The sequence below is a fragment of the Crocodylus siamensis genome, chromosome 4 (genome assembly GCF_052110815.1).
Source record: "Crocodylus siamensis isolate JL-2025a chromosome 4, ASM5211081v1, whole genome shotgun sequence".
Taxonomy (NCBI): Eukaryota; Metazoa; Chordata; order Crocodylia; family Crocodylidae; genus Crocodylus; species Crocodylus siamensis.
The window spans coordinates 694,434-710,239 of record NC_143398.1 but is presented as its reverse complement, the minus strand read 5'-3'; the positions used below and the strand labels follow the sequence as shown (position 1 = coordinate 710,239).

At 60.6% G+C, this 15,806-nt stretch overlaps 1 protein-coding gene across 1 annotated transcript in view; it reads left to right on the top strand.

Moving 5' to 3' along the window:
* Positions 1–543: 543 nt before the first annotated feature.
* Positions 544–15,806, top strand: part of LOC149865305 (uncharacterized) — a 136,889-nt gene continuing 121,626 nt past the window's right edge. Inside the window, exons 1-8 of the mRNA XM_090046310.1 lie at positions 544–628; positions 1,462–1,791; positions 3,065–3,364; positions 3,783–3,887; positions 4,105–4,500; positions 4,604–4,915; positions 5,034–5,262; positions 10,064–10,070. Coding sequence (XP_089902436.1) covers positions 544–628; positions 1,462–1,791; positions 3,065–3,364; positions 3,783–3,887; positions 4,105–4,500; positions 4,604–4,915; positions 5,034–5,262; positions 10,064–10,070 — 1,764 coding nt within the window. The remainder of the gene's footprint in view (positions 629–1,461; positions 1,792–3,064; positions 3,365–3,782; positions 3,888–4,104; positions 4,501–4,603; positions 4,916–5,033; positions 5,263–10,063; positions 10,071–15,806) is intronic.

The following is a 15,806-nucleotide window of genomic DNA, read 5'->3' as shown; positions in this document are numbered from 1 at the left end:
AGGAGCGTGTCAGTGCCGCAGGGCATTCCTCCTGGTCACTTTGTGCTGGGAAATGTCTCCGTGCTGCAATCGGGTGCAGAGAGGATTTCCCCGAGGAGCACGAGGGAGTGGGCGCATCGCAGTACGTGCGAGGGGCTCCGCACCTGCTTAGTCCTGCGCTCACAAAGTCAGACGCCGCCTTTCTCTTCGGTGCCTCTGCCGCAGCCGGTCACGACTCCCGGGAAGACTCTCTCCACAATTGTAACAGTGTAATTTCTAGTTCTGGGGAATCACGCAAGTCTTGTTTAATTGTAGTGCAAGCAAGGACCAGTCTTACCCTACGGACCTTCACGCCGTGCAGAGCTCGGGGCCGACCCTCCCCTGCTCCTCCCAGGGCCACAGGCAGGGCTGGCCCCGGCTCCTGCAGCCCCGTGGGGTGGGGCAGGACCAGCTCCGGCTTCGCGCTGCACCTTGGCCCCTTCTCCCAGCTCCTCCCTCCCACACAGGGAAGGGGAAAGCACAAAGCCACGGCCGAGGGACCCACGCTGCCTCGCAGGAGAGGAGATGGCGGCTGTGGGGGGAGAGAGGGAGGCCTGGGCCCCGCGCCTCGGGGGCCTTCTCCTGCCTCTGCTCGTCCTGGGGGCAGCAGGTGAGTGCGACCCCTGCTCCGCTGGGGCGAGGGGGCAGGGCCGGGCTGTGGTGGCCGTGTCCAGCCCCGGTGCAGGGGCAGCCGGTGCCGCCTCGTGAACACGCCTGGAGCAGAAATCCCGGTGGCCCGTGTTTGCCTCTGGTGCCGCCCAGGGCAGCCGTGTCACACGCGGGCTGTACAAGAGGACCGAGGGGTGTGGAGGCCAGCAGCAGAGGACACCCCCTCCGCAGTGCCCGGGGGTCCCAGGACACAGACCTGGAGGAGCTGATGGACCCAACCCCAAGCGCACACGGCCCCTCCTGCTGTGCACCTTCCCCTGCCCGGGGCTGCGGGTCTGGCTGTCGAGAGCACTGGGGCCCTGGGAGCAGCCCCCAGGCAGGGAGCGGGGGGGTGGATCACGAGGGCCCCCCAGCCCCGAGCCTGCCCCGGGCTCCTGCTCCCAGGACAGGGGAGGCCCCGGGCTGACTCTCCCCTCCGCTCCTCAGAGCCACGGGGCTGTGGGGAGGGCCGGGCCCCGTCCCTGACACATTTCAGCTCCTGGCACAGGATGGAGCCCCTTTGGGTTGATCCCAGCTGGGGCCTGGCCCTTCCCAAGTGAAAGCGAAAGCCAGAGAGGACCTGCCGGGAATCCATTTTAGCTTCAGGGCCAAGGACTCTGTGAGGACAGGGGGAAAGATGCAGCCCTGGGCCCCCTGCTCCTTCCCGTGGCCCTGCTCCCTGGTGCAGGTGTGGGGGCAGCCGGGGCCTAGGCGGGCCATGCAGTCCTGGGCAGCCTCCCCCCTGCAATGCTCAGCCCCACAGGGTCTCACGGCTGCTCCCTCTCCCCCGGGCAGGTTCCCAGCTGCAGGTGACCACGGCGCCCTCCTCCACGGCCCACGTGGGCTCGGGGGTCCTGCTGCAGTGCCGGTTCGAAGTCGGGGGGCCAGTGGCCCTGGACGCCTTGCAGGTGACGTGGTATTTCTGGGAGGACAAGGTGGCCTGGTACGACCGGGGCAGGAATCAAGACCATCCCAGAGCCAGCCTGCCGCTGGAGAAGGAGCTGGAGAGCGGAGATGCCTCCCTGTCACTGGCCGTGGTGACCGTGCCAGATGGGGGCTTGTACCGGTGTGTTGTGGCGTACGGGACGCAGCAGCACTATGGGGAGACCACCCTGCACCTACTCGGTGAGGACTGGAGAGGGACCACGGGGTGGTTGTGGCTGGGTTGGGACCAGGTGTGGGCAGGTGAGTGGGAGAGATGAAAACCACAAACCTGAACCATGTGTAGGTGAGGTGGTGAATGAGCAATGCTCTTCAGGCCCCAGGGGACTCTTTCCTGTGGTCATGTTCAACACCACCCATGGGCAGGGCCAATGGCCTCGTCCCAGGAGCAGTGGGAAGCCTTATGCAATGGGCAGACGGCCTGGCGTACAGTGCTGGGATGGGCAGTGCTGTCCTGACGGCAGTGACGCCTGCCTGGGGGTCTGTCCCTTCAGCACTGGGGCTCCCACAGGGCCCAGACCTCACGTGGCCTCAGTGGGTCAGTGCCAGCCTGACCCAAATGGTGGAAGGACACATGCCCCACCCTGGGGTGTGTGGTGGGCCAGTAGGGGGTGCACCTGTGTTGAGCTGCCCACCTCCCTGCGCCCAACCACCTTCCAGGCTCCGAGTGCCTCCCTAGGGTGCCTTACATCCAGCTGAACCCCTTCCTGGAGCACCCTTACTCGCCTGGGGGTAATGTAGATGCCACCACCCTGAGAATGGACTGTCTCAGCCCTGTGTCCTCGGGGAAACACAGGCCTAACAGTCCTAAGGGTACTCGACCCAGTACAGGCACTTGGGGCACTTCCCCAAGTCGGGGGCTAAAAAGGAAAGTCTCCCTTAGTTTGCAGACCTAAGGGGCCCCTTAGGCATAATTTAGACGCACCGCTCAAGAAGCCTCCTACACCGGTCACAAAGGAGATTACAGGAGTAGGGTGAAAATAGGGTACAAGATAGAGCAATATCATAGAAATCCCATCGAGCAAAGCAGTCTGGCCGAGGTAGCCTTTTGATCACGTGTATGAGTTACTGCAAGCTAGATATCTACCCAGATCTCGAGTAGCTTACTCACAAGCGTCATCCCGAGGCTGTTGTTCCCCTGGTCCCATGGAGGCCAGCTCCTGTTGGCTGTCGGCCAACAAATTTGAAATCCATCACCAGTTGCCAAGGCAGACTCTAGCCCCCCAGGTAGATGCCCCTCACCCAGGTGGCTGATACCAGTCCCATAGGCAGAGGGAGCAGGTTTCCCCTCCCTCAGGACTGGAGCCAGCTCCGGTTCCCTGAAGAGGTAGGGTAAGAGTGTGCCTCCTCTGCTGGGCCCATCCTCATCACATCATCACAGCACAGAGATTTTGGGGAGAAACAAAGGTGGCTTCCTGCCACAGGGTGCACACAGCGCACTGACTCTGTTTTCCAGCCGCCCCGACCATCTCCATCCCGAGAAAACCAGTCGTGGCTGATGCTGAGACCTCCCTCCTGTGCCACGTGGGGCGGTTCTTCCCCGGGGACGTGAATGTGGTGTGGCTGAGAGACGGGCAGGTCCTGAAGGGCTCCACCCGCTCCAGCCCCCAGAGGAACCCGGACGGGACCTTCAACCTCACCCTGACCTACACCTTCACCCCCCCCCGCAGCGACGGGGGGAGTGTCTTCTCCTGCCGCGTCCGCCATGCGGCTCTGGAGCAGCCGATGCAGGAGGACGTCGCCCTGGATATCGTAGGTGAGGTCCCTCGCCCCCTCCCCAAGGTAGCACAGAGCTGCAGGCAGTGCTCAGATGCAGACCAGCATGGTCTGGGGCTGCATTAGGCAGCAGTAATGCTCCTTCCCTCCCAGAGGATGTGGAGCAATGAAGACCATTAGGACACCGGCCTGGAGGGGCGTCCCGGGCTGCTGCATCCCTGCCCCTGCATTCCCGGTGCATGGGTGGCCGCAGGGATCCCCAGCATCCCAGAGCAAACCCTGGCCCACGACTGTGAGGGCAGCAGCTGGGGCACAAAGGTGCCAGACCTGCAGCCGGAGGGGAGGGGGTGATTCCAGGTTGGGGCTGGCCTGGGGGTCTTGGGCAAGACCCTGCTCCCTTCAGAGCGATGCTGCGAGCTGAGCTCTGTCTTGTTCTCTCCTCTGGCGACCGAGCGCAGCAGCGGATCAGACTGGTGCTGTTGTCGGAGCCATCCTGGGGGTCCTGATCGGAGCAGGAGCCGCGGCTGCTGCAGCCATTTACTTCAAGAAGAGGAGAAGAAAAGGTAGAGTGGGAAGTCGGGCTGCAGGGTCACACAGGGAGGGGATGGACCAGAGAGCGGGGAGGTGACAGAGAAGGAACAAGCACACTTGGTGCCGGAGAGGCCATTCCCGCAGGGGGAACTGGCTCTCCCCAGGCAGGTTTCATCCTGCGGTTCCCTCCCCCGGGCTCAGACTGGGGACGCATCCACCAGATGATCCCAGGCTGACCCATGTCCTGTGTGTTGGTTGCTTGGCCCCCAGGCTGGGCGGTCTCCTACAATGTCACAGAGGTGCAGGTGCCGGCGCGGTGCCTGCTGGGCCAGGAGCTGACCCTGCGCTGCTCCATGGAGGGGACGGTCCCCGAGGACGTGGCCGTGACGTGGGAGAGGATCCACAGCGAGGACAGGACGGTGCCGGAGAGCGCTGGGGACCAAGAGAGCCCCGAGCACCAGCCGCTGATCCCCGCCCTCCCCCCGGGCTGGGGAGTGACAGAGGAGAGAGCCGGGACCCGCCTCACGTCCTCCCTGACCTTCACCCCCACGGTACAGGACGACGGGGCGCGGGTCCGGTGCCTCTTCCTCCACGAGGGCAAACGGATCCGAGAGGAACGAGTGTCCCCGGAGATCCGGGTGTGGGGTGAGTGCCCAGCGCCCCGATGCCACCTCCGGGTGCAGCCGGGGCCTGATTCTGTCAGGGGGATGGAGCTGGGGATTGCTAACCCAGCCGGCTGTCTCCCCAGCCCGGCCGCAGGTGTCGGAGATCCAGGTGTTGCCCGAGTGGGACCCCCGCGACAAGGTGCCGTTCGCTGTCCAGCTCCACAACTTCTACCCCCGGGAGGTGCCCCCGATCCAGTGGGGCTGGGACGGGGACGGGAGCTGGGGGGCAGACCCCGCGCAGATAGACAGGAACGCGGACGGCACGTTCACCGTGACGAGCGTCTGGAGAGTGCCCAGCCGGAGCCTGACCCGGCCGGAGCTGCGCGTGCGAGTGTGCGTCCAGCACGGCCCCGGAGAGCCCCCGAGCGAGAGAGAGCTCAGCCTGAGGGCCGCGGGTGAGGAGGCGCCGTGTCCGGGGGTCCCAGTCCCGCTGCAGGGGTGTTGGGTCTGGGTGGGGTGTGAGGGGCCGCGGCTCCCCTGACGGGGCCTGTCCCTGCCTCTTCCCTTCCCCAGGGCTCCTGCGGCCCCCGGAGGTGTCCAAAATCTCCCAGACTGAGTCCGTGGCCAAGGGGAAGGGAGTCACCCTGAGCTGCCGCATCGCGGGGCATTTCCCGGGGGAGCTGAGCGTGACCTGGCTGCGGAGGGGCAGGGGGGAGGACACTGCTGTGACCCTGCCAGACTCGGCTGAGTGCAGGGTGGACGCTGGCACGGCCGTCCTGGCACGGGACGGGAAGAGCTTCCGGCAGGAGACCAGACTCATCCTCTTCCCAACAAAGAAGAAGGCAGCAAAAGTCGCCTTGGAATTAAAGAATAAAGAGTACATCTGCCGCGTGGGACACCTCGCCCTGGAGACCCCCATCGAGAGGAGCAGTGGTAAGCAGTGGGGACAGAACAGGCCTGCTGGCTATTCTGGGATAAGGGGCCTTGTCGTGGGTCCTGCTCTGATCCTGGTCATGGTGGGTCCATAGGGGAGCAGACCCGCCTGTCCCCTGGCCCATCCCAGAAGGCTGTGACCCTCGGCCCTGCCTGACCCCTTGCTCCAGGCCCCTCCAGGGATCCGTTTTAGCCCCCGGGACAAGGACTCTGGCAGGACGGGGAAAGCTGCAGCCCTGGGTGCAGCGCCTGGACACCCTGGTCCTTCCCACGGCCCTGCTCCTTTCTCCCCTCTTCCCTGCCCCACGGGGTAATCCCAGTCCTGCTGCATCCCGGGTGTGGGTGTGGGGGCAGCTGGGGCGGGGGCAATGTGCAGCCCTGGGGCAGCCCGGCCAAACCCCGTGGGGAGGAAGGTGCGGGTGAGGGAGAGGGGCCAGTTCAGTGTGTGGGTGTGAATTCCCGTAGCCCCAAGCAGATCCGGCCCCTGGGGCATCTCACTGACACGCCACCCCCACCTGTTGCAGCCTGGTGTCCACACCCTCCAGACCTGGGGGAGGTCTCCCACCCACAGGCCCTGGTCCTGGAGGAGCAAGAGACCCTGCAGTGCTCGATCTCGGGGGTTTTATCCCGGAGACCTGGCGGTGGCCTGGCTGCGAAAGGGAGCAGGAGAGAAGGAGCCCAGGCCCCTGGAGAGCTCAGACCCCCACAGGATCCACACCCCCGCCCCCAGCCGGGCGCCGGACGGGAAGTCCTTCAGCGTGGTGTCCGAGCTGCACCTCCCCCCTGCGGGGCCCGAGGACGACGGGGTGAAGTACCTGTGCCGCGTGCAGCACAAGGCCGTCAAGGAGCCCAAGTCCAGGTCCAGCGGGCAGCTGCGGGTCCAAGGTAGGAGCGTGTGGGCCAGCCAGCGCAGAGCGAGTCCATGGTGGTGACACCCGGGGACTGCTGCGCTCTGCACCGGGGTCACGGCCCAGTCTGGGCAGACCACCCCACACCCCCAGTAGTCAGGAAGTGGGGGTGATTTCTGGGGGGTTTGGGGATATGCCCTCCGTCACCACAGGAGGGTAGGGGACGACACCGAGCGCTCTCTGCCTGACGGGGAACATGGGCTCATGTCATGGCCCAGAGTCACAAGCAGTGACGTGTGTGTCAGGGGACGCTCCCAACCCCAAGCTGACTCCCCAGCTCCCATCCCATCTCCCAGCTGCAGACCCCACGTCCCAAGGAGCCAGCTTCAGCCTGGTACCTGCACTCCCCCCGTCCCCACCCCACCCGTGCCCCCACAGGATGGTTCAGCCTGTGACACTGCCCCGGGCCTGGAGACATCCAGATGGTCCAATCCTGCACACCCGGGATGGCAAGTCACAGGCTTGTCCCACTTGTTTTCTAGGTCATGCAAAGCCCACCAAAGCCTCAAACAGTTGAGGAGGGAGGAGGCGGCCGAAGACAGAGGCAGTGTCACCAGCGCTGCATCTCCGCCCTGACCCAGGGGACACCAGGGACGGTGCCCACCGCAGGGCTGGGCTGGGGGTTCAGGTGGGGCTGGGATGCAGGGTTGTGGCACGCGGCTGGGCCGTGGCTATGTCGTCCCCAGGCCTCTGGTGGTGGCGGCTGCTCCTGCGTCCCTCCCTCCACGTGTGGCCTGTGCGGTGGGCTGGGTGGGAGCCGCAGTGTGGGGTTGTGTCTCGCTCTCTGTCCTTGGGGGCCCACCCCCATGTGGGCCCTGGGCTGCCACAATAAAGATGACCGTGCTGACGATCGCCCGCTTCCCTGAGTGGACTTAGAAGCAGACTGAACAGGGCTGACGCCTCCAGAGCCTCTGTGAGGAGCCACCCGTGGGGATATAAAATACTATCTATTTTGTAGTATTTTATATTTTAATATAATAAAGGGCTTGATCTGTCTGTCCATAATGCTTTTGCTCAAGCATGCCTGCGCTGCAGAGCTACAGTTCCCCTACATCTGGGTTCCCCTGGACATGTTCCTCTGTTTTGAAGCCCTCTGGTCACTGATGTGGTGGTTTGTCTGGAGTTTCCCTTTGCTCCGGGGGTCGGAGCAGGGGGAGGGGATGGAGGCACCAGGGAGCACACACGGGCCGGCCTGCGGCTGCAGAGGTGCAGACCCGTGCGGGCTCCCATCGCATCCCCCTCTCCCAGCCCCAGAGCACAGCACAATCCTGGTCAGGGCAGGGGCAGGGGGTGGGGAACTGTTCATGGCAGGCACACTGTTTGTGTCTGCGTGTCCATGTGCAGAGTGAGTGAGAAGAGTATGCACCTGTCTGTATGTGTGCGTGCACGCATGTTTCTGTGTGTAATTAAGAAAAGGAAGAAAATCATTCTCGGGTCCTAACTCCCCTTTCCTGGAGCGCTCCCCTCCCTTCCCTATTCCCACAGGGCCGGGACCTTTCCTCTCCTCCTGCTGAGCCCCGATGCCGGTCACCCCCTTCTCCACCTGCTCTTCTCTCCCCTTCTCTTCTTCAACCTGCCCGTTCCTCCTCCCTTCACCCTGCCCCGGGAACGTGATTTGCTCACTTGTGCTTGGAGCACAGTTGGGATTTCGCCCATCCCGTCCCGGGTAGCAGTTCCCTGCACCGCCCTGCCCCGGGCTGTCTCTGACCCAGCCTTGGCACTGCTGTGTCCATCCCGGCCATGCCCAGAGCTGCTGCGGGGAGGGAAGGAGCCCAGCCCAGGTAGGGTGATGGAGGGCTCAGGGGCTGGGAGGAGGGAGGACATGGCCAGGGCCCAGCTGGACACGACCGGCCTCCCTTGCCAGGGGTTGGGCCTGTCTGCTGAGCTCTGGGGTAAAGAAAGGAAAAGGGAAGGGGAGAGGTGGGGGCAGCAGTGTCTTTCCCAAGCCAGTGGCTCACCCCGGGGTTGTTCATGTCCCTCCTGGCTGTGCCAGACATAGCAGGGCTCTCGGTGCTGGGCTCTTCTGTGCTTCCACATGTGAACCAGCCCACTGCCATCTTGACAGCCCCTTCCCCACAGCTGTTGCCCCCATCACCACCCCTTCCCTACTGCTGTAAGTCATACTCTCCTTATCCTATTCATTCCAAGGGTAACCGAGGGTACAAGAAAGGGTAATGAGGCAGGGAACATGAGTGTGAAACCCATACATTTAACCCCACAGATATTAGAAACAGCCCAATTCAGGTCACAGGCCCAGGGCCCCAGGGGACTTAGTGTCTCGGCGTGGCATAGGAGGGACCTGGACATCTTCAGCCAGGGCTTTGTTGTGTTTTGTCCTATCTGGTCGGGAGGTCTGTAGTCAACCCCCGCCGTTAAGTCTCTTTCCCCTCGACTGCCTTGTATTCTAACCCAAAGCACTTCAGAGTGCCCCTCCTCTGATTCTGTTAATTGAGGAAGATGTGTATTCCTCCTTAATGTAGAGTGCCACACCCCGACCTTTCCTCCCTGTCCTGTCCCTCCTGTACAGCCTATAGCCCTTGACAGTCACTGCCCAGTCGTGTGCTGAGTCCCACCACGTTTCAGTGATCCTCACTATGCCTGGGTTGGTGTCAGCTAGCAGGAGGGTAAGTTCCTCCTGCTTGTTTCCCATACTACGAGCATTTGTGGAGAGGCATTTGAGGCCTCCTGTGGATGTGTGCACTGGCCCCCTACTCTCAGCATTGCCCTGGCCCCTGTCAGGGGTGGTAGACTCTGCAGAGGGGAGGAAGCCTGCCAAGTGTCACAAAGATCGGCGCAGGGGTCCCCTAAACTGACCGGTGGCGGGCTGACCCATATACAGTGGTGCGACAACTGGTAGACCTCCCAGTATACGAAATCTGCCCTGAGTCTGGCCCGGGTCGAAGTCACGTGGTCCACCGGATCCTCCTGCTGCCTATTGCTGAGTTGCTGGGGCCCCTCCGCCCGAGAGAGCCGCGAGAAGAGAGGCCCAGGTCACACACATTACATTCAAACAACACCGAACCAGAGCCCTGTGCCTGGGCACATGCCAAAAGCTAGAAGCGGTGACTGGATTTGATGCCGGCCCACGTGGCTCTGGAGGACGGGGACCCAGTGTGGGGGTCCACTCTTACCAGTCTGCTGAGCACACAGGGGAGCTGGGCCAGGCTGGGGCACCCCCGGGCTGTGATGAGCACAGACGTGGGGTCTGGGAGAGCTGGGGGCACACTCACCCATCCAGCAATGTGGACTTCAATCCAGACTTCATTGTCATAGCTGTGAGCAGGGGCAAAGACGTCGGCGATGACTCTCTGCTCCTCCCTGTCATGTTTGAGTTTTACCTGTCGGTTGAAGTGCCGATGCCAGCAAAGCAAAAGACCATAATAACTTAGTAAGGACGCAGGCCATAAAGACCCCTCAGCACTCGTAGCCTTTATTTCTTTGCTAAAAGAAGCATGCAGTTGGAGTTTGTTAAAAGTTTGTTCTCCACGCTTACGGAGCTTGTTGTCTGCAGTGATAAGTATTGCAGGTGCCAATCATAAGGTTGACCTTTTGAACCCGCTGAGGGCAGCCAGATGAATAATGTATCTAGGTCAAATGAACAGGTATCTAGGTCAGATGAATATGTATCTAGGTCACTGTGTAAGAACGTAATTGGCGGTCAGTAAATATTCACAATTGGCATGAAGTGATTGGTCACTGCTGACTATAAGAGCAGATTCCCGCCATTAAGCGGAGAACTCCGAGCGCACCAAGGAGACACAGTCAGCAGGTTGGCCACCTGCAGACATCTCCCCGCCACCGACCTTCATTTTGGCGTATTCGTTTCTCACTGGTTCGTCTGTCCTTCTCGTCAAAGAGCTCTCGGAAGTTTACTGATCGAAAGTGCATTATAGTTTTTCCCTGTGCATGAGCTGTTGACCAGTTCTGGGACTATTGAGTCGGGCAGCCACGCCTAGCCTCCGGGTTAGAAAGCAAGGGCTCGGCTCAGGAACCCCGTGAACCAACAGACCCCTTTAAACCGTTCTGTTTTATGCACTGTAACTGAACAAGTCAGCTATCCTGCCTACGCTGTGACCATCACTAGCGTAAGTACAATAAACCTTTCCTACAACCAATACGCTTCAAGCCACCTGACTCCTACTTGCCGCTACTCCCCACCTGTCCGGTCATCTATCCCTTCTGCGCCAAGCCAGTTGTGGCAACCCAGGCTCGCAGGTCAAGGGCTACACCAGTTACATGGTGCAACACTCCCGATTGTGGATAGAGGCCAGGTGGGACTTTGCGCCAAAGGTCTGGCACTGATCCTGTGGTAAAGACAAGCCTGGTTACATCCTCAGCACCTTCTGCACCGAGCGGTACAAGGCGCCCGGCATCAGCCTGCAGCCTTGCTTCCCTGCACCACCGCGGAGCCGCTGGGGTTGGAGGGGACAGAGCCCCTCCTTGTCCCTGCCTCAGCCCCGTCTGCCTTCCCCTTGCACATGGCCCACGCTACAGCAAATGTCTCGCGTGAAAACCACTCCATTTCTGCAGCACTGAGCATGGCCCTGACCTCATGCTGTTCCTTCCCCTCAGCTGAAACCCCACCTTGGCCTGAGCCGGGACCCTGCGCCCCACCAACCAGTGTCTTTTTTTCTCTCGATTCATCCTCAGCACCCTGGGGCTGGGCACAGAGGACAGGATGTGGTCCCACACGGGGATGCACCATGACCTAGGGAAGGCAGCACAGGGGCCATCAAGAATCAGGAGCCAGGAGCAGGGAGAAGAGGAGGGATCCAGGCACATGTGTGTCCCACAAGCACATGAGCCCCCTTACCTGACCTGAAGCGGAGGTGGATGCAGAAGCAGCGGAGCCAGCAGTGGGGGCAGCAGCAGCTGATCCCCCTAAGGTAAGTGGGGCAGAGGGACTGGATGCAGATGAGCCAGATCTGGAGGGGAAGCCCCCCAGGTCCCTCTTAATTGAGCTGGTAGGGAGCTGCGCTCCCAAGCCACACCATATGAACAGAGCACGCCGGCAGGCGAGCAGGAAGGGCAAGGAGGGAGACTCCTGCTAGCACAGGGCAAAGGCACCACACTAAGCCAGAAACAAGCAGCAACTCCTACAATGGTGTCGATGCAGAGTGCTGCCAGAGCCCTTGCCCGGGGGTGCAGACTTCCAAGGGCTTGTCTGAGGCCTCCACCCAGGCTTCCTTGACAAACACCTGTACATCACAACAAGAGACATGCTTGGGTGGGATGGGATCCACCTTTCCCCCGAAGGTAAGCATGTGTTCTCTTCTAGATTGGCGGATCTCCTCCGGTGGACTTTAAACTAGGCTCATCAGGGGAAGAGGAAGATGAGGGTGGAGGAAGTCTTGGACCACTAAACCAAGCAGCACCCACAAGTACAGAGGAGAGCCACGTGCATGATCAGAGGTCAGGAAAACAGATCTTACGATGACAGGCTGAGAGCCATGGGACTCTTTAGCCTGGAAAAGCGCAGGCTCAGGGGTGATCTGATGGCCACCTATAAGTTTATCAGGGGTGACCACCAGGATCTGGGGGAATGTCTGTTCACCAGCGCGCCCCAAGGGATGACGAGGTCGAACGGTCACAAACTCCTGCAAGACCGCTTCAGGCTGGACATAAGGAAGAATTTCTTTCCTGTCCGAGCCTCCAAGGTCTGGACCAGTCTGCCAGCGGAGGTGGTTCAAGCACCTACATTGAACACCTTCAAGAGTAAATTGGATGCTTATCTTGCTGGGATCCTATGACCCCAGCTGACTTCCTGGCCTTTGGGCAGGGGGCTGGACTTGATGATCTCCCGAGGTCCCTTCCAGCCCTGATGTCTATGAAATCTATGAAATCTACAGCCCAGCCTAGACCAACGAGCGGCACATATACACAGGTAAGCAACAGGGGCCAGGGCAATGCTGAGAGTAGGGGGCCAGTGCACACATCCACAGGAGGCCTCAAATGCCTCTCCACAAATGCTCGTAGTATGGGAAACAAGCAGGAGGAACTTACCCTCCTGCTAGCTGACACCAACCCAGGCATAGTGGGGATCACTGAAACGTGGTGGGACTCAGCACACGACTGGGCAGTGACTGTCAAGGGCTATAGGCTGTACAGGAGGGACAGGACAGGGAGGAAAGGTCGGGGTGTGGCACTCTACATTAAGGAGGAATACACATCTTCCTCAATTAACAGAATCAGAGGAGGGGCACTCTGAAGTGCTTTGGGTTAGAATACAAGGCAGTCGAGGGGAAAGAGACTTAACGGCGGGGGTTGACTACAGACCCCCCGACCACGGGGAAGAGCTAGACCAGGAAATCTTAGGTCAGCTCACGGAGGTAGCTAGGTCAAAGGACGTGTTCATCATGGGTGACCTGAACTTCCCAGACATCTGCTGGGATGATCAGTCAGCCAGGTCTGACTGCTCACTTAGGTCCCTAGCCCAAATGCAGGACCTCCATCTAACCCAGGAGGTGCCCAGCCCCACCAGGGAGATGCCTTGTTGGACCTGGTGCTGGCCACGGGTGATGACCTGGTGCGGGGGCTGCGGGTGCTCGACCACCTGGGCGACAGCGATCATCACCTGCTGGGATTCACCATCCAGCGCAAGGTGGCAAAGGCCTGCACCAAGGCAGCAGGCCTAGATTTCAGGAGGGCGGACTTCAATGAGCTAAGGAGACTAGTCAGGGAAGCACTGAGGTCTCAGAGCGGAGGGGAGCCAGGTGTCCAAGAAGAGTGGTCACTCCTTAAGGAGACGATCCTCCAAGCCCAAAGGGAGGTAATTCCTGTGGCGGGCCAGTAGGGGGTGCTCCTGCGTTGAGCCACTCACCTCCCTGCGCCCGACCAATTGCCAGGCTCCGCGCACCTCTCTGGGGTGCCTCACATCCGGCCAACCCCCTTCCTGGAGCACACTCGCTAGCCTGGGGGTAACATAGCTGCCACCACCCCGAGAAGGGACTGTCTCAGTCCTGTGTCCTCGGGGAAACACAGGCCTAAAATCCTACAGGTACTCGACCCAGTACAGGCACTTGGACACTTCTCCAAGTCGGGGGCCAAAAAGGAAAGTCTCCCTTAGTCCGCAGACCTAAGGGGCCCCTTTAGGCATAATTTAACACCCCCCGCAAGAAGCCTCCTACACTGGTCACAAAGGAGAATTGAATTGATTACAGGGGTAGGGTGAAAATAGGGTACAAGATATCATAGAAATCCCATTGAAGAAAGCAGTCTGGCTGAGGTAGGCTTTTGATCACGCATCTGGGTTAGTGCCAGCTCGATATCTACCCAGATCTCAAGTCACTTACTCACAAGCGTCATCCCGAGGCTGTTGGACATTCCCTCTGGAGGCAGGCCGTTCCCCACTCCTGAGCTATGGGGGAGAGAGCCCCTTTCAGATGGTCAAGCTCCTCTCTAAGTCCGAGTCCCCGCATGGCTGCTGCCTCCTCCTCCTGGGCAGTCTTAACTTGTATAGCCCCTGTGACCTCGTTCCCTTGGTCCAAGGGAGGCCAGCTCCAGTTGGCTGTCAGCCAACCAATTTGAAATCCATCACTAGTTGCTGGGCTGACTCTAGCCCCCCAGGTAGATGCCCCCCACCCAGGTGGCTGATACCAGTCCCGTAGGCAGAGGGAGCAGGTTCCCCCTCCCTCAGGACTGGAGCCAGCTCAGGGTACCTAAAGGGATAGGGTAAAGGTGTGTCTCCTCTTCTGGGCCCATCCTCATCACACTGTCACAGCACAGAGATTTTGGGGAGAAACAAAGGTGGATTCCTGCCACTAACCCAACACAGATCAAAGGGGGCAGGAGGGCACAAAAGCCCCCATGGCTCACCACACGCATCTGAGAAAGTCTCCTGGCTCAAAGGGAGGGGCACACCCAATGGCAGGGAGGGGCCATCCCCAGGGAGGACGGGCATGTGGCTGGCCCTTTTCAAACCAGTCTCCAACCAGTGCCCATGTTGTAGTGAGAGGGAGACGCTGGCGCACCTCGCCATCGAGTGCGCCGGGCTGCAGCCCCTGCACCTCCTCCTCCAGAACTCGCTCCTCAAGTTCAGGCTGCATGTCTCCCTGCACCTTTTGGTTTACGCACACCCCATCCGTCGCCCCACCAAGGCCCAGGACCTCCTGGGCAACCTCCTCCTGGCTCTGGCCAAGCTGGGCATCTGGCGGTCCAGGCAGGAGGCTCTGGCTGGGAAGGCTCCCAGAGACCTCAGGGCATTTTTCCTCTGTGTCCTCCACGTGTGTCTCCAGGCAGAGTACCACTGGGCAGTAGCCGCCAGCGAGCTCCCTCAGTCGCGAGCCGGTGGGTGCGGTCTGGGGTCTCTGCTTGGTGTCCCCCAGGCGAGCACTTGTTTTGAAACTGTGACCCCCACGGGCACACCCTGTTTCTTTTTTGTTGTCCCCCATAATTTATTGGTGTTTTTAAGGCGCTGGTCGCCCGACCCAGTGGCGGCCCCGTGGCGGTTTTAGGCTTTTAGCTTTTTATGCTTTTAAGCTTTTAGCCTTTTTAACCGCCAAAAGACAGCGAGCGCCGGACGCCAAGAAGGATCCCCATTCCGAACGGCTTTAATTGATGTCTGTTGGTGCTGGTCGTCCTTTGCCACAGTGACGTAGATGACCAGCGGGACTCACCCCTTTGGGAATGCTTGTATCTCCAGCTCCCCGCCCGCACCCCATCGGGGGTATTGGCACTATGCTCACCGCCGGCCGCCATCCGTAGGCGGCCCAAAGAGACTGGCGGCATTCCCGTGATACATCGAGGACATCAAATAGTCCCTAGGGAGGACTACACTGCAGTTGCTCGGGGATGCAGGGGGAAGTCAGGAAGGCCAAGGCGGAGATGGGACTGGGACCAGCTTCCCGGATTAAAGACAACAAGAAGTCCTTTATTAAATACATAGGGGGCAAAAAGAAGGTTCCGGGAAACGTGGGGCCCCTGCAAGACCTGCTAGGAAATTTGGTCTTTGCACCAGATGACAAAGCCAACATATTTAACGACTTCTTTGCCTGCATTTTCCTGAGCAGAGACCAGATCAGCTCCCTCACCGGGCCCCGCTCAGACCCCAGGGGAGGCGCACCCAGGCCCAGCGCCAGGACGGATCTAGTCAGGGGACATCTGGAGGGACTGGACGTGTTCAAATCAGCCGGTCCAGACGATCTCCACCCCCGAGTGCTGAGGTGATTGGCTGCGGTCATTCCGGGACCCCTGGCACGGCTGTACGAGCACTCGTGGGGCTCTGGTGTGGGGCCAGAGGACCAGAAAAGGGCCAACGTGGTTCCCATCTTCAAAAAAGGGGAGGAAGGAGGACCCGGGGAACTATAGGCCAGTCCGTTTTACCTCGGTCCTGGGCAAGCTTTTTGAGAGAATTATCCTGGCGCATGTCCACGAGGGGCCGGGGGGAAGATCATGCTCAGGGGCAACCAACACGGGTTCATTCGAGGCAGGTCCTGTCAGACCAACCTGGTGGCCTTCTAGGACCAGGTCACCAAATCCTTAGACGCAGGGGGAGCAGTGGACATCG